At 44.3% G+C, this 24,023-nt stretch overlaps 1 protein-coding gene across 3 annotated transcripts in view; it reads left to right on the top strand.

Annotated features, from left to right (window-relative positions):
* Window positions 1-24,023, top strand: part of LEKR1 (leucine, glutamate and lysine rich 1) — a 128,994-nt gene that overhangs the window by 94,767 nt on the left and 10,204 nt on the right. For 2 of the 3 annotated variants that reach the window (XM_083177887.1, XM_083177886.1), the window contains exons 8-11: window positions 8,427-8,504; window positions 11,551-11,754; window positions 16,974-17,067; window positions 23,604-23,768. In XM_083177887.1, the coding sequence (XP_083034013.1) occupies window positions 8,427-8,504; window positions 11,551-11,754; window positions 16,974-17,067; window positions 23,604-23,768 (541 nt within the window). The remainder of the gene's footprint in view (window positions 1-8,426; window positions 8,505-11,550; window positions 11,755-16,973; window positions 17,068-23,603; window positions 23,769-24,023) is intronic. The other variant, XM_083177888.1, reaches the window with a different exon arrangement.

The raw sequence follows: 24,023 nt of genomic DNA, 5'->3' as shown, positions 1-24,023 counted from the left end.
AGTGACCATGGGCCAGATTCTCTAAGCTTCAAAAGTGATAAAATGGAGAGTGAGAAACAGCCAGCCAATCAGCTCCTGTCTGACACTTTTCAAACGCTGTCTATGACATGGCAGGTAGGAGCTGATTGGCTGGCTGTTTGTCACTCTCCATTTTATCACTTTTGAAGCTTAGAGAATCTAGCCCCGTATCCCCTACAAGAGATATTGGTTTAAAAACCGCTGTCCACTGCTGTGACCTTTATGCATGAAAGGCTTATTTTAATTATGTTAGTTAGAGCACATCTTCCCACAAATTACCTTTTATCAATAAAGTAGCCACCTTTGTCTGACATGACATAAGACATGATATATACTGTATACCATCTAAAAAGCTGTTTTATATTTATTATCATCTGTGAACTGAATACGCTGTAAAATAATCTTGAAGGTGAACATTACCGCTCAGCCATAATCTAGCATTATAACAATTGCCTAGAGTAATAAATCTTATACTCTAGCTATATATTGTTTAGCCGTTCCAGACAACACTTTATGGGAACAGCAGTGGTTCTTAGTGTAAATATGTAGAATTCTCCATGGCAACGGACATGAGATAAACGGTGTATCTTGCTTTACAGCTGGAGAGTAACACATGAGTACAAACCTCTGCCCTGGAGTTATTTGCATGCCTCGTCCCGTGTGCTCTGTAATTTCTATCATGGTCAACAAGTTATTACTGCATTTGTAAGGTCATTATTCAAGATAGATCAGCTCGGGTTAACCCTTTGCAGTTTGTCTGGATTATTCCATTTTGGAGTGAATGAATATATATATATATATATATATATATATATATATATATATATATATATATATATATATACTTGTGAATTGTAATTTGTTCCATAGACAAGACAAAATCCTAATTAGCTACATTCTTCAGCCATGATTTTCTAGCTTGTTCAATCAGTCCTAAAATACGTCTTGAAAAATTAGCAGCTCTTTAAAGTACAAGCAGTACTCAATATCAAATGCTGCTGCCAGTCATTCAAAGAGTTATCGGATGCAAAGGTTATGATGAACTTATACTACGTTTTAAATGTTCTAGGGTATATCCACTGCCAAGATATACTGGCATTGTATTAAATTGCTTATAGAAAGTAGGGACACACACACAGGGCCGTCGACAGGGGAGTGCTGTGGTACAGCTGTCGCAGGCCCCAGCCTCTGGAAGGGCCCAGGCAGCTCATTTTGCCCCCTGACTGCCTCCACTGTGCTGCCTGAGATGCGCTCAGTGCACTGAACGAAACACAGGTTTCTTCAATGCTGGACACCAGTGGGCAATTAAAATGCTGCACTGGCTTTTGAGCCAATCAGAGCTCGTGTACCGTTAGCCAATCAGAGTGGCTGCTGGTACACAAGCTCTGAGTGGCTCACCAGCTGGTGCTGCATTTATTTGGCCGCCGGTGTCCTACATTGAAGAAGCCTGTGCTTTGGAACCTGCAGGGTATGAGGGAGCAGGAGTCAGGCGGTAAGTGAAAGGGGGTGCTGGGCCCAGAGGGGCACAGACTGGAAATCTGTCTGGCGTCCCAAAATTCCTAGTGGGAGCCGTGCACACACATAGGTGTGCGCAGCACATTTTATTAAGGGGTGTGTCTAGAACCACTTGCTAGGCATGTCTAACCCCACCCATTGGGTGTGTCTAACACTGCCAATCAGGTATCTCTGCCATCATCTATTGGCACGCATTACAATATAAAACGTCTCACAGCCACACCATAATCTCCTGCCTATTTCAGTTTTAATCTTCTAATGATTCTGTGTAACAGTACATGCAAATAAAGTAAAATATGGATGACACAGGTATGTAGTGATATGACAATGGCCTAGTACAAGAAACAATGCAAAACACACATAAGTGATTGGTGGACGCTTCTTTTATTGGAATACAGTTCTAAAAAGCAAAAGTCTTTGGTAAAAGGTATTGCTGGTTGCTAGCGGCAGAGAGGTCTTCATAAGGGCGGGCACAGCATTAGGGGGTGTGCTGGGCGCTCCCTTACGCTAGTAACAGTAGTTTTAGTTTTGGAATAAGCTGAATAAGGCCCCTTGTTAGGTGATTGATGGCAAGTTACTGGCTGTGTTGGCAGTCTCCCAGCTAACAGATTTTGCCGGATATTAAGACCTGATCACAAAGCTGTATTATTTTTTTAACCAAATGACACATGGCAAACCATGTGCATCGCATTTGGTGCAAATGTAACATGTGCAGAGAGAGTTAGATTTGAGTGAGTTATTTTATTTCTATGCAAGGTTATATTTTTACGCTGCAATTTACATTTCAGTTTTATTCTTTCATTCTTCATTCTTTCTGCACATATGATGAGACAAAAAAAATCAGCTTTGCAATCAAGACTGAATTAGGCCTATTGTTTTGTGTCCCAGTTACACTCTCGCTATACAGATTACCTGCATTGTGTACCAGATTCTTGCCTGACCCTTGCCTGCTGCTTGTCTGTTGTGTTACAAGAACTGACCTTGACCGAGACCCCGACCATGGATTAACATGTATTAGGTCAACATGCACGAGTCAACATGATTTTTTTTTATCATACTTTACAATCCACATGGACTACATGGGAATGGTAAAATGTGCCGCATGCACATAGCATCTATTCACAGGAGACAAAGGGAATGGGGAGCATGGCCAGCAGCTCACTGAGTGCTGGGCATGCCTCGACTGTTGCGAAAATAGGGGTCTTTCTCGGGAAGCCATGCCCCCTTTTGCACAGGCCACACTTTAAAGGGTGTGCGTGGATTTGCTGCACACAGTAGTAGTAGTACTGTAGTTTATTTATTTATTTATGTATTTAGTAGTTCGTATATTTACACAGGGGTCTAAACTTCCGAATCCTGGATTTGGCAGTATGTAGTAGTAGTAGTAGTATTTTATGAAGTCAAGTCACATACCTCCCCCCTAATTTGGGGGCGTGGCCTATACTCGCGGCTCTCCCGCGAGGCCACGCCCCCATTTTGTCGCTATGGGGGCATGACCCAGAGGCTCTGTGAGCCTCTAGCCATGCCCCCAGCCCCCTGGCTGCGGGAATAGACGCTGTGCGCATGCGCACAGCGTTTATTCCCCGCTGCTTAGCAGCTGACAGGGGGGACTCCCAACAGCCACCCCACACCGCGGGACACTGCCGCCCGCGGGTGGGACAGCGGGACAGGCCCTGATAATCTGGACTGTCCCGCTAAAATCGGGACTGTTGGGAGGTATGAAGTCATAGGACTGAAGATAGGGGGTGAAATTTAATAGGATGAGAGAATCAGAAAGTGAGAGATTTGGTAAGAAATCTCCAGGTTTTTTAAAGCGGCAATCATTTACACTGCAAAACCAGTTTGATTGTGCAATATAAATGATTGCCGCTTTAAAAAAACTGGAGATTTCTTACCAAATCTCTCACTTTTTGAATCTCTCATACTATTAAATCTCACCCATGGTTTCAGATAGGGTTTCAGATAGCGGTTTAGAGTTGCCGTTTTAACTCTAGTTTACATTGGTGGCTTTGCATGTGCTGCAGTCGTAGAAACCCAACAGTTTTCTTTCAGTAGGACTGAGTTAAATCTAGCGTATTGACAATGTGTTTTCAAATCACACTCAACCATGCTAAAAATGTGTTTGTGTATAGGCAATTATTTTTTGCAGTTTCGGACAACTATTATAATAGTTTAATAGAACCTTGCACTTTCTTCTGTATGAATGAGAGCCGCATCATTTTGAACAAGCCCGAATAGATCATCAGAACTGATCTGTTATGTGCAGGGGAAGGGGGTATTATTTTTATTTACAGTTTCTTATATAGCGCAGAATATTCCGTTGCGGAAACAACAGTGATTAAACAAACTGGGTAGATACAAACCAACATGGAGGTAGGAGGGCCCTGCTCGCAAGCTTGCAATCAATAGTATATTGAGTTGTGGATATTTAGGTCAACAGTTTCAAAGTCGACAGTCAATAGGTCCATCACTATTGGATGACAGGCAAAAAGGTTGACACATGAAAAAGGTCAACGCTGCAATATATCGACACAAGAAAAAGGTTGACATGGTAATGATCGACACTGAAAAAGGTTCACACAAGTTTTTGGGTGTCGAAAAATGTTGACATGGACCCCCAGTTAGTGTAACTCATTGCTGGCTTCGCTCACCATGCATCGGGCTCGGTGGCTTGCTATGCTCGGCACACTATTATATTCTCCCAGTCTCTGTCGACTCATGTCGAATTTTTCATTTGTCATCCATGATCACGTCGATCTTTTGCTTGCGTCAACATTTTGTCAATGTCAACCCTTTTCACGTGTCGGACTATTGCTTGTCGACCTATAGTAGTCAGCCTATTGACTTGGCCTATGAACTGGAACCAGGGATATTGATGCTATATTTTGTCTTTGTAAACTGTCACAGTGCTGAAAATGGAAAGAAGGGATGTGAAGCCGCGCTTTTATCTAATAACATGCAGCAGGTAGGAAATAAAAATACATTTATTAAAATACACTTTAAAATAAATATAGTATATAGGATGACTGGTACTACAATGATAAAAGGTAGAGCCAAGATAGTCACCCAATTTTTCCAAGGAAAGACCCAGGGACTTTTCCATATACTTTTTGTTTGGGCTTGACTCCTTTACTTAAGAAACCGCAGCTATAGCAAAGCCACCCGTTTACAGGCGCCCTCACGGGACACTTTGTGCCCCACCCTTTTTTTCCCTCTTCACAGTGCTGAACATGACTGTAATACCCGGCATTACTGAGTCACATCTGGTGTCAGTAGTGAGTAGTTCTGTTTACTCCCTGCACTCTCAGGAATATTGTCAGAGTATCTTTACTGTAACTCTGTGAATACCACTCCCCGATGCATTCAGGTCATGCACCTTCGGTTTCATCACCAGTTTGTCCTCCCCAGATACTGCGAGTCCTACCTTTTTTAAGGGTTTTTCTTACACCAGAAACACAACATTTTGCTCTGTATGAGTAAAATAAAATTACTCCTGAACAGAAAGTCAAAGGACAATGATCAACCTTGCTGGATATAGAGAGAGGGAGCTATAAAAGCAGTATATTACTTAATTGATTAATATATTGAAACAACCTGTATTTTATCACTCTGAAGCGGATTCCCATGTTGAGACAGAGTTGCTTCTCTAACAGAGCAGACACTGAGGGGTTAATTACTAAGACGGGAGTTCTGTTGATGATTGGATGTTACTACAGTACTGTATGTTGCTTCTGGAGCATACAATGCTCAGAAGATAAGAGTGTTGGATCTATGGGTGGGACAGCTTCCATTATCCCCCAGGACAGCAGGAAAGAAGAAGCCCATGGCCATAGGGAAGTCTCAGCAGTACTGGCTGGAGGTTATGGCTGTTGATTTACTACTGAAGAACCAGGGAATCCATGCAGAGGTGTGTCTGCCAGAAGCACGGCTTATGGTGTCCATGCACTAGTCTGATTTGGGCCGATATCATCCAGTCCCAACGGATCGGACTGAGAAATCGGCCAAAAATCGTATGTGTTTGACATCCCCCTTTGGGGAGCCGGAGATCCAGTGGTGATCGCTGAAGAGATGCTGGAGAGATGCCATGCTTGTGCACACAGAATCTCTTCAGTGCAGGGCGGGGGCCGGGGGCACGCCCCCCAAAAATGATGAAACCAGGGTTTGTGGCACGAGGCCACGCCGCCTCTACACAAAGCCTTCACTTTCACCTTCAGCCTTCACAGTCGGAATCCCAGGCTGTTTTCGTCCCACTCTACACGAAATCGACAGTCGAAATGCTATGTTCCGAGTGTTGGAAAGGTTGGTGTGTAGCCGAAAATGGCGGCAGATCATTTCCGACAAAATAGATCCAACTTGTTTTAAAGTTGGATCTGTTTTGTTGGAATCTGGCTTCAATGTTGTCGGAAACGGCAGCATTGAATAGGCGGCGGGCGCTATTTCCTCTGTCGGAAATAGCGCCTAAGATTGAATACCCCCCTAAATGCATAGTGTGCTATCTTTCCAATCCTACAATTAATTATTTCCTTAATCTTGCAGCATGAGATACAGGACCTTATTCAAGTCCATTTGCTCCCCCATGCGTTTGCACAGGAGAGCGATGTTTAGCGACTGCACATGTGCATAGGCAATTATGCTCATGTGCAGCCGCTTGGTGTGAGCGGGCATGTCGAATTGCTTATTCGCCGTCACGTTTTCACCTAGCAGTGCAGGCAGGAAGCATGTTTCATTGGTGTTTCCATTAAAATGCTGGGCATTCCCATGGTAATTCGGCGATGACACAGATTCCGGGGGCGGGCAGCTGACGTCAGGGGATGTCAGCTTCCCGCCCGCTTCCCGTACAGGGAGCCTGCATATCTAAGACACCAGAAAGTGTCTTATATTTGCGTGCACTTTAGAAATAATTTGATGGGCGGCATTTAAACCACACGCAAAGCTGCGAATTATGCAGCTTTGCGTGTGAACCTGAATAACCTCCACAATTACGTTATTTACTGCTCCACACAAATTGTGCTTTTATTCCATACTTTGCTCTAAATCAGAATAATTCCTTCCGTTGAAAACTATTGTTGCATCACATGTGAGCCGTAGGAAGGATTGTGCTATGCACATTGGTTGTTTTGTGTTAAGTACATAACATTCAGTTACCGAGTGATAAATGGTATTTATATTCCTGCAGAGCAATAGTGAAAGTACATTCTGAGTTTTGTTGTTTGCCTTGTTTAGTTTAAATGAAAAATGCTTGAAAATGATGTATTCATTTGATTTTGATGGTACTTGTGCAGTTTCACGGCGGCACCGCGCGCACAGTGAAACTTTGGAACTTGGCAGTCTGCCAGACTCTGTGTTTACTGTGCGCGTGCTGCTCTAGCTGTTCTCAGCGCAGCGCGTGGCTGCTTTCCTTATGTAAGCTACCTTATCAGCGTAGCGCTGGGCAGCAGCAGCGCACGCTGCCCAGCGCTGACAGGTCACTGTGGTACTTGTAGTTCCACAGTGAAATAGTCAGTCCTGCGCACCGCTGACAACCCGGCAATTTAGACGCTAAAGCGTCTAAATCCAGACTCCTGCGCACCGCTGACAACCCGGCAAGACTCCCTGAACTGGACACCCCGGCAATTTAGACGTCTAGATTTAGACGTCTAAATCCAGACTCCCTGCAAACCGCTAAGATGGGGGCATCTAAATTTAGACGCTAAAGCTTCTAAATTTAGTAGGGTCTAGGGGTACACTATTAAACCTGTTCACAATGACACTAGTCGACGGAACAGCTGTCGACCTTGTTAATTCCACTATCCACGTCAACCCGAAGCGTGGCGAGCGCAGCGGAGGTACGCGTCCTACGACCTTTTCATACCCCCACTATCCACGTCGGCGTGGAGTTGATTTTATAAAGTGTGGCGAGCGCAGCGAGCCACCGCGCCCGAAGCGTGGCGAGCAGACGCAGATACCTGTGAAGCCCACGAGGGGACGCGGATACCACGCTTCGGGCTCGGTGGCTCGCTGCGCTCGCCACACTTTATAAAATCAACTCCACGCCGACGTGGATAGTGGGGGTATGAAAAGGTCATAGGACGCGTACCTCCGCCCCGCACGGGCTCGCTGCGCTCGCCATGCTTCGGGTTGGCATGGATAGTGGAATTAACAAGGTTGACAGCGGTTACGTCGACTAGTGTCATTGTGAACAGGTTTAATAGTGTACCCCTAGACCCTACTAAATTTAGAAGCTTTAGCGTCTAAATTTAGATGCCCCCATCTTCAGTGGAGGAACTTGTGGGTTGTGGGCTCAGGTGCAAATATATAATTTAGGGCCCCCTCCTCCACCCCAACCAAAGTTCACAGTAATTCATTGCAGGTTTGAGCAGCAGTGGGCCCCTTAGTTGTCAGGGGCCCCGGTGCAATGCACCTGCTGCACCAATGGTAGTTCCGCCTCTGCCCATCTTAGCGGTTTGCAGGGAGTCTGGATTTAGACGTCTAAATTGCCGTGGTGTCCGGTTCATGGAGTCTTGCCGGGTTGTCAGCGGTGCGCAGGAGTCTGGATTTAGACGCTTTAGCGTCTAAATTGCCGGGTTGTCAGCGGTGACAGGACTGCCTATTTCACTGTGCAACTACAAGTACCACAGTGACCTGTCAGCGCTGGGCAGCATGCGCTGCTGCTGCCCAGCGCTACGCTGATAACGTAGCTTACATAAGGAAAGCAGCCACGCGCTGCGCTGAGAACAGCTAGAGCGGCAGGCGCACAGTTAAACAGAGCGTCTGGCAAGCTGCCAAGTTTCAGACACAGACATGGCGCTGTGAAACTACACAAGTACCATTTTGATTTTAGCGTTCCTGATAAAAAGAACTGCAATATATGATTCAGGCATGTCTTCTACAAATATGTTTTTTTTTTTATACAGATTGAAAACTCAAGAAGTTGCTGAACTCCAAAACGTACTTCACAGGATGGAATATGATAAAGAAACTATAGCATTGAGGTACTGTAGTTATCTTTTCTTGCTTCTGGTTGGTACTAATGTATGATATCCAGATGGCAGACCATGTCTAGTTTGACAGGGTCAAAAGGTCAACATAAGCAATATGTCAACGTGGCCAAGGCCGTCATGAGTTTTTCATGATTTAAAAAAAAAAAGAATTGGACCTTTTCAAACTTTCAACTTGTGGATTCCGATTAGGAAAGGTTAAGTGTGCCGAGCACCTGGCCTGAAAGTTGGTGAGCAAAGTGGTACACTAACTGAGGGTCCAAAAGCTCATGTGTACATCGACACCAAAAAAAGTGAAAAACTCATGTTATCTTTTTCATGTGTTAATCTTTTCCGTGTAACACTTTTGCCTGTGGCAACCTTGTGCATGTAGAACTTTTACGGTGATGTATTAACTGTCGACCTAGACATTGTCTGCGAGCTATAGCACACTCCAGTTATAGACAGGTGTCACTAACCTTCAATAATAAAGGTATCTTACACAAATATAATCACAAAGCGCATGAGTCAGCGGGGACGATCTGGCAGTGAATGAGAGGGGCTCCATCTGTAGGATGAAAAAAAACACTTGGACGCACAAAATGTCCATCCACTCTATGTGGGCAGTCAGTTTACTTTAAACATGACTCAGGTATTCAGCCTAATTCTGCCCAGAGCCAGATTCAGATTTTGACGGAAATGCACTGCTATGTGAATAGGATGCAGAAGCAGCTTTTGCTGGTTAATAGGATATATGGCATGCCTATATTCTGTGTGTGACTGCGGTTGTATAAGCATACGAAATTCTACATTATGTTCCATTTTGCATGCAGATACAGCAGCAGTCGCAAACAGAATATAGGCATGTCACATATAATTCTTATTAGCAGAAGCTGCTTGTGCGTCTTATTTGCATAGTGATGCGAATAAGACATTTTAATGGAAAAAGTTTCATGAGAAGAGGCTCGGCACTATTGAGTCATACCACAGCATTGCACAACTAGAAAGCCTGATTAGCGGGACTGCAACAAGGTAGTAGGAGAACACATCTGTAGGTATACTTGTGCTTGCACACAGTTTTTGAAGGAACTCAGCAGGGAGGTTGTTCCAAACATCTTGGAGAACTAACTACAGACATACTGTCGATGAAGGCTTGCTAAAATCCTTCTTTCTGTTCATATAATCTCAGACAGACTCAATGATGTTGAGATCAATGGCATATCATCACTTTCAGGACTCCTCATTCTTCTTTAAACCTAAGATACTTCTTAATGACAATGGCTGCATTTGGGGTTGTTGTCCTGGTGCAGAATACATTTGGAGACAATCAGACATCTCCCTGTTAGTATTCATGATGGTTACAGTAAGTACCTGCCTGTATTTCTCAGCATTGAGGACACCATTAATCTGACCAAATCACCATCTCCATTTGCTGAACTTCAGCCTAAAGCTTGCAAGGAACCTCCACCATACTTCAATTTTGCCCACCTTCTGTTACAGCCAACTATTTAAAATTGTGACTCAACAGTTCAGAACACCTGCTGCCTTTTATCTGCACCCCAGTTACCATGTTTCTGTGCATAGTTGAGTTGCTTTGCCTGGTTTCTAAGTCAAATGTATGGTTTTTAGGCCACAATTCCTCAATGAAAACCATTTCTTGACATTCTTCTCTAAACAGTAGATGGGTCTACCAGATCTGTGCTGATGGCACTGCTGGATATCATTCAGTTTCGAACGAAAGTAAGCATAAGGGTTTTTGATGCACTTTTTCCTTGGCCAAACACTGTGTCCATTGTCCTCAACATTGCTTGTTTCTTTGCGTTTCTTCAAAAGAGCGTGTACAACACATCACAAAACCCCAGACTGCTTTGAAATCTTTGCCTGGGAGAGACCTGGTCGATGCAATATTACTACCTTGTGCCTTGTTGCTGTGCTCAGACTTGCCATGGTGTATTACCTGTGATATGAACCTCTTCTACAACGTCACCTTTGTAGCAGAGTTTGACTATTCCTCACCCAGTTTTTAGTGTCCTACACAGTTTCTATTTCAGGCGATTTGGGTGATTTGATTAAGATTTCTCTTATGTTCGTTCACTTCTATTTTGAAAGCATTCTTAAGGTGCATACACACGTAGAGATGTGTGCTAAGTGATATTGATAAGCTATTTATGGCAGGCAATATTCCTGTGTCCAGATCGCCCATGGAGAGCCCATGCACATGCAGTGATTTGTGTTTATCGATTTTGCTAAGCAATTTTTCTTAAGCAAAAAGAAGGCCGGGTAGCGGTTAAGAATGAGAGATCTTGATCACCATCTCTAATTCTGTACACACAGAGAGATTTGCAGTCACTTGCTTAGCAATTTGACTAGATTTTGACTGCATGCACTGACTTAGCAGGCGGTAACAACGTGCGGGACCGCGCATCATAATCGCTCAGGGTATTACCCAAGCAATCTGGTCAGATTGCTTAGAAAATAGAAGAAAATCGCTCCGTGTGTATGCCTCTTTACTTTGCAGGATTTTGTCAATACCTCCGTCAGAAACCAATAGTCAGTTTTATATGCGGATATATTAATGTGGGAATGCATTTCTTTCCAAAGCAATTGTGCTATATATTTGGACAAAGAAAAAGACAAGCACTTAAAAATAATGGCTTCCGGAACTCCTATCTGATCTCCGAACATTTCTTTTATGACTATTTCCACCTGTCAGCGAGATCATTTTCTCTTACTCTCAACAAGAACACCAGTGCTAGATATATAGCACATTATTGGGAGAACACATCCTTGATTCACTGTTAAAATTGGTATATGCTGTTCCGGAAGTAACTAATTGTATGGATAATAGTTGCTAGTTCTCCGTGTGCTTCTAATGTAATAATACATAATCTGGCAGTTTTCATCTTCTTACATTAGCTTTTAGCAGCAACATTTCTGCTATAATTTGCATTATGAAAATATACACTCTCCTGTCTATTCTGCAGTCAACACTTTAGAACATTTTTTTTTTGTAAAATCTGTCATGACTTTGCCATTTCATTGCTATAATTTTTTTTCTCAGGGTTACTAAGGAACTTGGGGAGAAAGATGATGCCGTGACACATTTGCATCAGATGTGCAGGCAGTTACAGGAAGAGATCACAGAAATGGGAAGCACAGAAGAAAATTACAGAAGGAGAACTCAAATTTTGGAGAGGGAACTGGAAACAATGAAGGATGTTTTAAAGCAAACTCAAGAAGAAGTAGATCATTTGAAACACGAAAGGTGACTTTTAGCTGCAGATTTATTTATTTTCTAATCATGTTTGGATGATGGAAACCTTCTCAGTTTTACTGTACTGTCTGTGTACTCTTACACGTGCATAGCTTAATCATTGAGATAGGCATAGGCCAACCTGGTTGCTTTAAGATGCTATCACAGTCAGGGAATTCTGGTAACTTGGCTGCGGAGAGAAACTGCAGCTACAATATGTGGCCCAAGCTCTGTCACCAGCGTTTCAAAATGAAAAAACGGGAGTGATAAAAACATGTGACATGGTTTGTCTGATGGGAGTTTGGTATAGTCCCAGAGACATCCATTGCAAAGTTAACGCTACTGAACTATGGGCCTGATTCTGGTTCACTTGCAAAGGCAAATTTTCTCTCTAATGGACAAAACCATGTGCACTGCAGGTAGGGCAGATGTAACATGTGCAGAGCGAGTTAGGTTTGAGTCAGTTATTTTGAAATCCCCCCAGCGGGGAGCAGGCGGTGCTGGGGGGGCAGCGTTAATTAACGGGTGGGATGAGGGGAGGGGCGAGGATGGAGGATTACATACTCACCTGCTCCCTGCTTTCTGGTACCTTTCTATGGTACCTCGGCAGTTCAGTACCACCCTCCAGTGGCCGGCACCCTAGGCAAATTCCTAGTCCTGCCTAGTGGTGGCGCCGGCCCTGATGACAGATATACAATGCAGAGAGCATTCTTCTAGCCTCTGCATGCCATACAGAATACATCGTAGTGACTTCTTTATTCCAACATGTTTTTTGGGCAGACAGTCAGGGATAAACACACAATGAAGCATACAGACATTTATCTCTCTCTCTCTCTCTCTCTCTCTCTCTCTCTCTCTCTCTCTCTCTCTCTCTCTCTCTCTCTCTCTCTCTCTCTCTCGTTAGTGCATTGGTGGTTGGTCCCAGTGAATGTACCAACCACCGGGACACAGATTAATAGTTGTCCTATACCCCTTTAAACTATCACTGGTTATGATAATGGGTGACCTGGCCTTCCTTATTTAGAAGGCTGTTCCAAAGTTATTATGGCCAAAGTTTAGTGAAACTACATCTTTCTTTTTCACACATACAGAAACACAGAGTCAATAACACAGAAACACAGAGGCAATAACACATACATAAACACAGAGGCAATCACAAGGTAGCAGACTAGCACTCAAAGCTTTTTCTTCGAGCGTGCTTAGCTAACAAAAACACACACACACACACATATATATATATCTATAAAATATGGAACAAGTAATGCACACTCTCCTGATGAGGCAAGGGCCCTACCTCAGGCCCACAATCTGCTATGGGGGAGAATTGTGCCTTGGTGTCCCCTCCAAAATGCTTGTAGTTACAAAATGTTTAACAGCATTCTGTTGTGCTCTAAATGACTGCTAAAAACATTTAATTTACTTTATAAAGGGTATCTCTACTTAAGACAACTTTGTTTATAAAACTTTATTCTCCCAAGTATCATATGTTCAGTTAATTGTCATTATTCTTTACCTTATATTGATAGCCACACTTTTTTCTAGTGTTTGCTTTCAATAGCATCTGTGACAAGTAGACAGCATGTACTGTATCCGCAGCATTATTACATAACATATCTTGTTTGTTTGTCTTTGATTAGTTAATGTTCTGTACTCTTCTACTTAAGTCTACTCTATTCTGTGTAGATCTATATTCATTTGCCTATGCTTAGCTGCCTTTTGTCATGTGACGGGTCAAAGGAGGGTAGGGTCCCGACAGCCGTGATCCTGGCCCTTTTTAGTTTTGCTTGATAGCATATTGCCAGAGGGGATTCAATGTCCCGCTTGGTGATTGGCAAAAAGGGGGCATGAATTGTCGCGATTCAGCCGTGATAGTGACAATTCATGGCCGTTATCGTCAGAATGGACCCGACTTTAAAAGCTGTTGGGCCCAGTTTGACGATACCGGCTGTGAATTGTCGCTATAATGGCCGTTATCGTCAAACTGGTTCCAACAGCTTTTAAAGTCGGGTCAGTTCTGCCGAAAATGCCTCTTCTATGCTGTCAGGCAAGACAGCATTGAATAGGCACCCACCCAGCTGGAGGGCGGCAGTTCGCCCCTCGCCCCCCGTGCAAAGGGGGTACCTGCTGCGCCGTCTGGGGAGCGGGCAGGGGGTCCATGCCGGCTTTTGACAGGAGCCTGCAGTGGTATCCTTGCAGCGCGGGTACCTGCGGCGCTGTGTATAAAGCTGGCGGCGGTGGGGGGTCCCTTCAGTGAATAAGAAATAACTAGCGCTATCTGCTGGGCTATTTGGAGGTGCGGGAAGCGCTGCCGGGTTTAAAAACACCGGCCGCACGCTGATTGGCTGAGATTCAGCCAATTAGCGTGCGGCCAGTGTTTTCAAAACAGAAACAGCCGCCACATAGCGCTAGTTATTTCTTATTCACTGCAGGGACCCCCCGCCGCTGCCAGCTTTATACACAGCGCCGCAGGTACCTGCGCGGCAAGGACACCACTGCAGGCTCCTGTCAGACGCCAGCATGGACCCCCCTGCCCGCTCCACAGACGGCGCAACAGGTACCCCCCGGCACCGGGGCGTCCCCCACCCCGACTCGCCTGGGGCGCTCCGGTGCCCTGCACCGGCCCTGCGCCCACTGCTATTTCCCTTGTCGGAAATAGCAGCGTGGATTGAATACCCCCCAAAGGGCGATATCCTCCATTTTACATACTGCTTCAGTGAATCTGCAATGAGATGCTGAGAAGCAGTGTGACTGCAAGTCTGCTTACCCTACAGGCTTATATCTTCTTACCAACAACAACAAACACATATATACTTATGTACCCATGATTTCTTATCTTGTACATGTACTTTGATATACCCTGGAGAATTACAGCTATAATATATGGACAATCATTTCAGTCTGTATTAATAAACGTTCCAGAAGTTTCATTATGTATTAAGAGAAGATGGGCTTGGTTAAGCTGTCTGAATAGACACACACTCAATGTGCAGTATTCAATGCCGGTGCGAGCGGCCGGCGAGGGGGTTAAATTGCGAGGATCACAGAAAACCAGTGATCCTCGCAGTTTAACCCCCGCGCCGGCCGCTCGCACTATGCAACGTTCCGGGGGAATCCTCGCAGTCACAGAACTGCGAGGATTCCCCTAAACTGCGAGAGCCGAGGCTAGTGCAGCAAACTCGCTGTAATTAGCCTCGGCTCTCGCAGCTTTTGGAGGCACATTCGCAAATTCCCCCTCGCTCAAAAAACGGAGCGAGGGGGAATTTGCGAATGAGGGGGGGTCAGTTGAATACTGACAGGGTGAGCGGTGACTGCGAGCAAAAAGTCCTGCTCGCAGTCACCGCTCGCCCACGGCATTGAATATATGCCAATGTGTGTAACGATGGCCTAAACCAGGCATGTCCAAACCATGGCCCTCCAGCTGTTGTGAAACTACAAGTCCCATCATGCCTTGTCACAGATTTGCTTCTAGGAAATGCTAAAACTGTTGCAAGGCATGCTGGGATGTGTAGTTTCACAACAACTGGAGGGCCATAGTTTGGACATGCCTGGTCTAAGCACAGCCTGTTCTTCCTTCATGTCCATGTTACAGACATGGTAGCATGCCTACTGTCAGCTCTGTGGGCTTGTCCTGTACCACCAGTCATTGAATGTGCACTTTTACATAAACCCGTGCAGTCACGTTCCTGACTTTATGCAATCTTACTTAGGACCTTAATTAAAACAGCACCATGAATTGCACATCACCCGTCCTGTAGACTGTGCAATGCTAGGATACATGTAGTTGCTGTTACTTAGTCATCCTCTATTTGACAACTCATTATTTTTCCGAGCACTACATTATGTATTATTAGATCTCTCCATTGTGCCAATCACTCCAGAAGTAATGTCTTCCATGCACTGTGGCAATATAACTGGGTTTAAATTGCATTTGTTTTATGCTGTAGGATAGTCTAGCACTGTTTATGCTCTGCGATTTTCCTAACAAGCCAGTGTAATTGATCTCCATGGTTCTGCATATTTTAATGTTCATTTTCTTACTCTTCTCTTCAGCTTTCCAAAGCACTTAAGTTAAATTGATTTGGTGATATTTTGTTACTTTGGCCCTTATTCTAGTTAACTCGGACGAATGCGTATTTCAGACGGCCATGAGTGTTCTTAGCCCCGCCTACCATATGGATCGCTCACGCCGTCCAAATGCGGTAAGACGCAGAGCGAACGGACCGTGAGTGGATGTTTCATGTGAACACCTCCCCCATCTTTGGGAACCTCCCCCATCCTCCGATGGTCGCCGATGGACCGATCCGATGGACCTAGCGGTCAGACAGCTCCAAGTGCTCCAGACCACTCGGACATTTCTCCGTGCAAAAGCAGGGATATGGGCAGGCAGCTGGCATCCAGCTATGTCAGCTGTCCGCCCCCCACATGTGTGTGACGGCCGGATTACCATACGTACGCCCAGCGTTTTCAAGGGAACGCCCATGAAACGCATGAAATTAAATAAGGGCATCATGTGTGATCACGCCCCTATTTCATGTACACGTGAAAGCATACTTGCCTACTTTTGAAAACTAGTTTCAGGGAGATTATATTTGGTAGTGGAATTTTGCACAGCGCTCCATTGAGGGGGCGTGTCATGCTCCAACCAAAGGGTGTGTTTAGTTCCATATATGGAGAGATTGTGAACGTGGCACATAGAAGCGTGGGTGTGTACTTCTACATCTGAGAGGAATCTTTTAAAATGACTTCTATCCTAATGTAGATGAGCCCCAAAGCAGTTAGTAAGAGGTACTATACTTGGTAAAGTGCTGGGAATTGGTGCTGATGATTCAATGTAAATGTATCTGTCTCTCATTCCATTTTCCCCCAAAATGTAACAGTGTAATGTTGGCGAGGTAACATGAGGGAGATTGCTAGACTAATGAGGGAGAGAGGGAGATTGCTGTTATTTCAGGGAGTCTCCTGCAGAATGCAGGAGGGTAGGCAACTATGCGTGGAAGACTTGCACTCGCAGGTCTTTTATGCATCAGTCCCCACAAAACCTTAATCCAGCTCTGCCAATTCCTGTGAGAGAAATAGGGCTTACTGTACTTTGGTGTACTTCTGCTGCTAGCATGCACAGGGCGTGTGTAAGCATTAATGTACAGCACATGATGACTCTTCCTGCAAAGTGCATTTTCAGTAGTCCTTACTAACAGCTGAATTACCACAAAATGACGTGTTTTGTTTTTCAGAGAACTGCAAATTGTTTCTTATCAAAACAGAATTGAGAAGCTACAGGAAACCCTCAAACAGACAATGTTGAGTGAAGACAGCTGGGAGACAAAGGTAACATTCATACATTTACAGGTGTATGTTACTGTAGGCGCAGAGTAGGCAGTTTATCTATCTAGGTATCGTTTTCAGCTGTCACATGTCCCAGCCTGCCCTGCCCGTCTACATCATAAAACACCTCCGCCATTGGTTTTCTCTGATAGACAATCCACACTTTTGGATGATGAGATAGTGAAACGGTAAATCAAAAGGCCATTGACATCAGTATGCCATTGTGAATGTCATTCATACTAGCACCAGCACTTTTGATTGGATGATTTAAAATTCACTTTACAAGCTGATAGGTGCTTACTGTATGTATAGTGCATATATTATATAACTTTGTGAGTGTTTTTTTTTTTAATGTTTTTTTTTTTTTGCTAGAAATCAAATGTTAAAAAACATTCTTGTGACTAGGGATGGCCATCGATCATTGATGATTTGAAATCATCGATGGTTCATGGCCGATGTCGAATACTTTTGCCATCGCTAGGGGAAAACCAGATGGTTTCCCTCCATCGATGGAATACAATGTTTTGCTTTTTTTTTTTTTAAAGTGCCGGGACACGGAGCATAGCTCCACCCCCCGCGAAGCCCTGCCCCCTGTGTTTTGATTGGCCCACATGCCAATCAATCAAAATACAATGGATGACAATCGATATGTAAAACTATCGATGGTCATCCATTGCATAGTTAAGCACTATCGATGGCCAGTTGCAGAATTGACATTGATGGCAATGCCAACGATGGCCATCCCTACTTGTGACTTGATTTTGCCCCTCCCCTCCAATATCTGTTACCCTGTGCCAGCTTGTGCAGTGCACCAATTCCCTACTATCGTGTACTCTGCCTGCGGCACCATCTTTCCAGCGATAGATTCAGAAGTTTGCATAGACTGAACAGAGCAAAGAATCTGGCACCAGTCCACTATGAGTACTGCTGGTTTTGCTGTCATCATCTGTATGAATTTACAACCTCAGACAGACATATGGGGTGAGATTTAATAGGATGAGATATTCAGAAATTGAGAGATTTGGGAAGAAATCTCCAGTTTTTTTAAAGCGGCAATCGTTTACAATGCAAAATTAAACTGGTTTTGCAGTGTAAATGATTGCCGCTTTAAAAAAATTGGAGATTTCTTACCAAATCTCTCACTTTTTGAATCTCTCATCCTATTAAATCTCACCCATGCTCTCTTACATATTACTCTATATACTGTATGCCACAGTATGCCAAGTGATTTGGCCCTTTGCAACCCAATTACATCCATTCATTCATAAGTGAAAACACAATTGAAATGTTTAGGGTTCTGAGTGTGCACTCCTTTTTAGCGCATGCACAGTGTGAAAAGGTACACGCAGAGGCAGAACTCTGGGAGGCAATAGAGTCATCTGCCGCCGGGCTCCTGCTCCCAAGGGGGCACCTCTCCTCCCCTGGAAGCTTAAATCAGTTTTTTAAAAGCAAAGGATATTGCTTCTGTTGCTGAGTTCTGAAATATATACTGTATGTGTTCTCTATCTATCTATATTTCTGAACATAAAAATATATTTTATATATATCTTGCCTCCGGGCATCTGGAAAGAACTTACGCCACTGGGTACACGATACACTCGGAACATAGACATACTGTATGTTCATCTCAGTCAGTCCCTAGTTTACATATACACACACACACACACACACACACTATGTACAACATACAAATAGAAATGCATTTGTTTATAATGTTCTTGTTATATTCTATAAAGGTATCCAAAAAGCAGATACTGTCTGTGAAGAGCAGCACTGCTCATTGAAGTGGGGATAACGTCCACCTTTGTTGTACAGGCCTTGTCTGTTTCTGCACCTGGAGCACTTGTTGTATTCATATGGGAATACTTCATGTTTGAACAAAAATGACAGAAAGCAGAATTAGCCTTGTCCATTATTGCTCACTGCACTTTGTCATTTAAGGCACAACTGTCTGCAGCCACCTGCCCTAGAGGATATTCAGTATTTAATCCCTCTTAGGAAACTTCAGTCTGATGATCAGTGACTAAACAAGGAACATTTTAATGCTTAAAAACACATTAAGTAAAATAAAAACCATTCAATTTGTTTGTATGTTGTTAGGAAGCACACTGACGAAGATGTTGATAACCTGTGCTTGTGTGTGTCTGTGGTGGTGGGGGGTGGGGGGGACGGAGCCTATGCATGCAACATTTTCCTGGGTGCATCCAGCGTTTTTTTGTTTTTGTGGTAAATGCAAATGCCCCCTGCCTGCCTCTATCCTGCCCCCCCCCCCCCCCCCCCCCTGTGCAAGCGCCATGGCAACTATGCAAGTCTCCAAAGGCGCCCGCACAACAGCCATGCCCATATGCCAATATGTGCATGCGCAGTTTGAAAACATTGGCCCCCGGTCCGAACACGCTGGGGGCCGAGTGAATTAGAATTAGGCTCTATGTCACTTGTAATGTATTCGGCCATAGGCCAAATAGCACATAGTCAAATTCTCAAGTGAAAATAGTGAAGATTGTATGGTTCTGGGCTCTGGTGAGTTCAAGAGAAATCGCATATTGTCAAAATTGTCCATAGCCAAAATCGCACCATGTGTACACAGCTTTACATTGGTTCAAAAAAGAAATAGGTACAAAAGAAAGTGCTAGATTAAGTGTTACAATATGATGCCCCAAAGCAGCCAGGCCTCCCCAAACTAGTGTTGCTAATCTGTCTGTTGCCACCCGGCATTGAGATGGACCACAGACCCCCGGTGGGCTCCACTGCCTGCGGACTCACCGCCTTCTCTAGGGATTAGGTTCCCAGCTGTGCACTTCAGTTATAAATGTAAGTATCTGGATGATATGTCAGACACCAAAAGGTCGACATAGCAATGGTCGACATATGAAAAGGAGTCTCTTCATTTTCCTTTTTGGACTTCTTCTTACCTTATGATCCTAGTGGACCACGAATGGGAACGGTAAGATGTGCCAAGTGCAGCGAGGCACCAGGCCTGATGCATTGTGAGCAAAGCTCTACACAAATTAGGGGTCCGCGTGGTCAGATGTCGACATTGACAACACACAAAAATGTGAAAAACTCATGTCGATATTTTTGGTGTTGACCTAGACGCTGTCAATCTTTTGATCTACACCAATAAATGATGTGCTCCCATATACTCCACATAACTATGGTGAATTCTCTGTTGCATTGCTGTTATACTCTAAGACCACCATCCACTAGTGCGATATGGCCACTTTTTTATGCAAGTCCGACACATTTTTTGCGACAGATCGCATAAAAAGTGACACATTGCATGTCATTTACCTGCGAGTGTGGTGTGATGTGAGGTGTGTGTCTGTGTGCCTCACAACACTTTAGCAGATCCTACGGGCTGCCATGAATATTTTTTGCAGCCCATAGCCCCTGCTAGGATTACATACGATACATTGTATGCAAAAGGACTGTATACAATGTATCGTATTCGATCCTGTCCCCCGGGAGCTGCCGGATGGGGTGTGGTATGTGGTTCCGACAGTTGGGATCCCGACAGTCATTAGCCTGACGTCGGGATCCCGACTGCCCGGACTCAGACAGCATGGCGAGCTCAACAAAGCCCCTTGCGGGCACGAGTGATCGCTACGCGAACCACCTATTCTATTCTCCTTCTGTGGGGGTCGTGGACCCCCACGAGGGAAAATAGCAGGTGGCCATCGGGGACCCGGCTGTCTGCATTTTGACAGTCGGGATCCCGACGTTGGGTAAATGACTGTCGGGATCCCGACTGTCGGGACCGCGTCCGGCACCTGCCGGATGAGATGGCAGGGTATCGAATGCGATACCTCGCCCCAGTGGATGGGGGCCTTAAATCTGATACATTATCATGCATGCATCAGTATTTGTACTATATATCTTTATCAAGGGCCCATAGAATGTGCTCGCTAATGGTTAGCCATGTCTCTGTGGCAGCTGGCCACGCCTCCTTAGGAGACACCCCTAAACATAGCCTCCTACTCGCTAATGGTTAGCCATGTCTCTGTGGCAGCTGGCCACGCCTCCTTAGGAGACACCCCTAAACAGGGCCTCCTACCACTACATTCCCCTGGTGGACCCTTCATGCCCTAGTCCGACACTGCTCCCAAATTAAAAACACACCTGAACAGTAAAATCGCGATTTTATCACAATATTAAAAACATGTCCTTACTATAATTCATTACTTATTTTTTAACTTATCTATTTATCTATTTTTTGTGAAATGCAGATTACATAGCAGGGTAACACCTGTGATCACACTTCAGAGCTGTACTGATACTCACACAACCAATAACTGCATTCTTAGAACAATTGAAGAACCTTTTTGGTATTTTTGCATTGTCTTTTCTTATCAAATGTAATTTAGTACCCATATAAGCTGACCTAAGGCCTAGTTGGGAGATGGATGCAGTTTGTACAGCACAAAATATGCAAAGTAAGTAAAGTTAGTAAACAGATGCCTCTTTCATGCTTGTGCGATCCGCTGCTGTGTCCAGAGATGCAGCATTGGATCGGATCAGTTGCATGATCAGCCATCTGAATAACCCTCAGGCCTAGCTGTTGATGCTGCTGATGAGTCCAGGAGAGGCAGACCCTGGCATCGCCACTCCCCTAAAATGGGGACGACAGCCCCATTTATTTCGAAAGCTGCCCAACAATGACCACCCCCTCCCCAAATGGTTGCAGCCTGTCAATCAACCTGTAGCACAGGGGGCTCTGTGCTTGGTCTCCATGCTTTACTTGTTCTATGCATGCTCAGAATGGGTCTTGCACATATGCAGATGGACACCATCGAAGATGTACGTAAAGGATCAGGTTTATGTACATCTCCGAATCAGGCCCTTGAAGTTGATTTAGGGCCTGATTCAGAAAGGTAAGTAAATTTGTATTTAGTGAATATTTGAGCAGCAGACATCTAAATATGTATTAAGATTCCCACTGGCAGTTTTACCAATTTCAGCATCTGCATACAGATAAAGACACAGCATCCATCGCAGATCATTTCATGGTCCCAGAGCCATTTCTATCTGTGTACAGGATTGCACTCCGAACCCTGCCTGGACGCAACAGCAACATGCCTTAATCTGAGTCACAGCACCTTCATTTCCTCTAACAAGTGTCAATCACTGTCAATCCCTTTGGCCAATCACCACCGCAACACATGTTGGCTGATAACTCACCTGTGGAAAAATCAACATTGCGTTCAACCCTGAATCAGGACGTTAGACATCATTTGTTATGTGTGGTCTATTTTCTTACACATGGGGTCAACAAGAATAAATATGAAAGAACGTTCAGTGTGTGAAATGGAGCTAAGACAGAGAGGAAAGGTGCAGGCACTGTTGTACTCAATGTTCTGTTTCCCAAAGCACATTACATGAAGAGTAATGACCTGCATGGACACTGGCATTCGTTGTGTCAACTAAAACAGTAACTAGTCAGGTGCTAGTCCTACATGTAGACTATGTCACACATCAGATATATTGCAAAAGGTTTAGTCAAAGCAGCCATTGAGGTATTAAGCTGCCCATACACGCTGCTAAGCGTGCTGAGCCGATGTGTGCTTTGAGGTGCGCGCTCCTGCGCACCTCATCGCACAGTGTACTTAGGTTTCATCAAATTGCATCGCATTGCATGCACAACGCATGCGCATGCAATGCAATGTGGTCCCTGCTATTGCAGCCCACAACGCACACCCGCATCGGGACGTGTATGGGCTCCTTTAGTCCTCACCAACTTATTGTACCAGACAAATGTGCCAAAAAATGAATAGCACTTATATCGCTATGGATAAAACTTCTAAAGCTTTATTTTCTATGCACAAAGGGAATGTAGTTGACGGAATCCCGACACCTGAGTATCAGGGGTAGATTAGGGTTAGACGGCTGGGAGAGGGTTCGTGTAAGGCTGCTGGAGGAGAGGTAAGGGTTATAGGCTGAGGGTAGGTAGGATTAGGTTTAGGCTGCGGGAGGGGGTACTTACTGTAGAGTTAGGCTGTGGGAAAGGAGGGTTAGCGGTGGGAGAGGAGATGTTAGTATACTTACCGTAGAATTGTGACCGTTGGGATGCCAGGATTGGTCTTCTGACCGCAGGCATTCTCAGCTCGTTCAAAGCACTGGCTTAATAACACATTTTATTAAAAAAACATATATCTTATAGAACATTTAAATACCTCTATTTAAGAACAACAAATGTTATGTTTTATTAATTTTGCAAATTGTTAAATGTGTTTAATACATGTTCGTTGTTGGGGTTTATGTACTTGGTACAAACACAAAATGATACAAGCTGAATTGGAATTTCAGGTATTTATCTATTGGTGCAAGTCTCTTATTGATGTTAATATTGGCAGGTATATATCGCAATGTGTTTTAAAAAAACTTCAAGGCTGGCAGTACACTATTTATGTGTTAGAGATTAACTGTAATTTGAATTAGTTATATCATATATGCCTTATTTGTTGTCTTCTATCTGACCTGTCTTTTTTGTCATCTGTTTACATTAACATAACAGTTGTCATCATTTCATTCATTTTCCAAAGATGCAGAATGAATTGGAGAGTCAGCGCCACAGATACTTACTAAAGCTTGAGGAGTCTGAGCGGAGGTTTCGGGAGGAGACAATCATGGAGGTGGACATTGAAAGACAAAAACATACAGAAATGTTAAGGATATTCCAAAATAAGAACAAGGAACTTGAAGAAAAGGTTTGTTGTTCATGGCATCTGTGTAAGGTTATTGCTACTCTTTTGCTTATCCCACTGGATCTTCACTGTTTTTTGGTACTCATTGCGCTCATGAACCGCTCTTCTCCCTGGATCCGCCTCATACAGTGACCAACACAAGGTGCAAACCTTCTGCACACAGATCATCCTAACATGTCCTTTCTCTTGCCCTGTTCCTTCTGATGAATGTTGGTAACATCTCACCCAGGGTGGGATGTATCAAGCAGCGGCTGTACA

Source organism: Crinia signifera, chromosome 3, assembly GCF_055691185.1.
Source record: "Crinia signifera chromosome 3, ASM5569118v1, whole genome shotgun sequence".
In the NCBI taxonomy this organism is placed as follows: Eukaryota; Metazoa; Chordata; class Amphibia; order Anura; family Myobatrachidae; genus Crinia; species Crinia signifera.
This window is presented reverse-complemented; position numbering and strand designations above follow the sequence as displayed.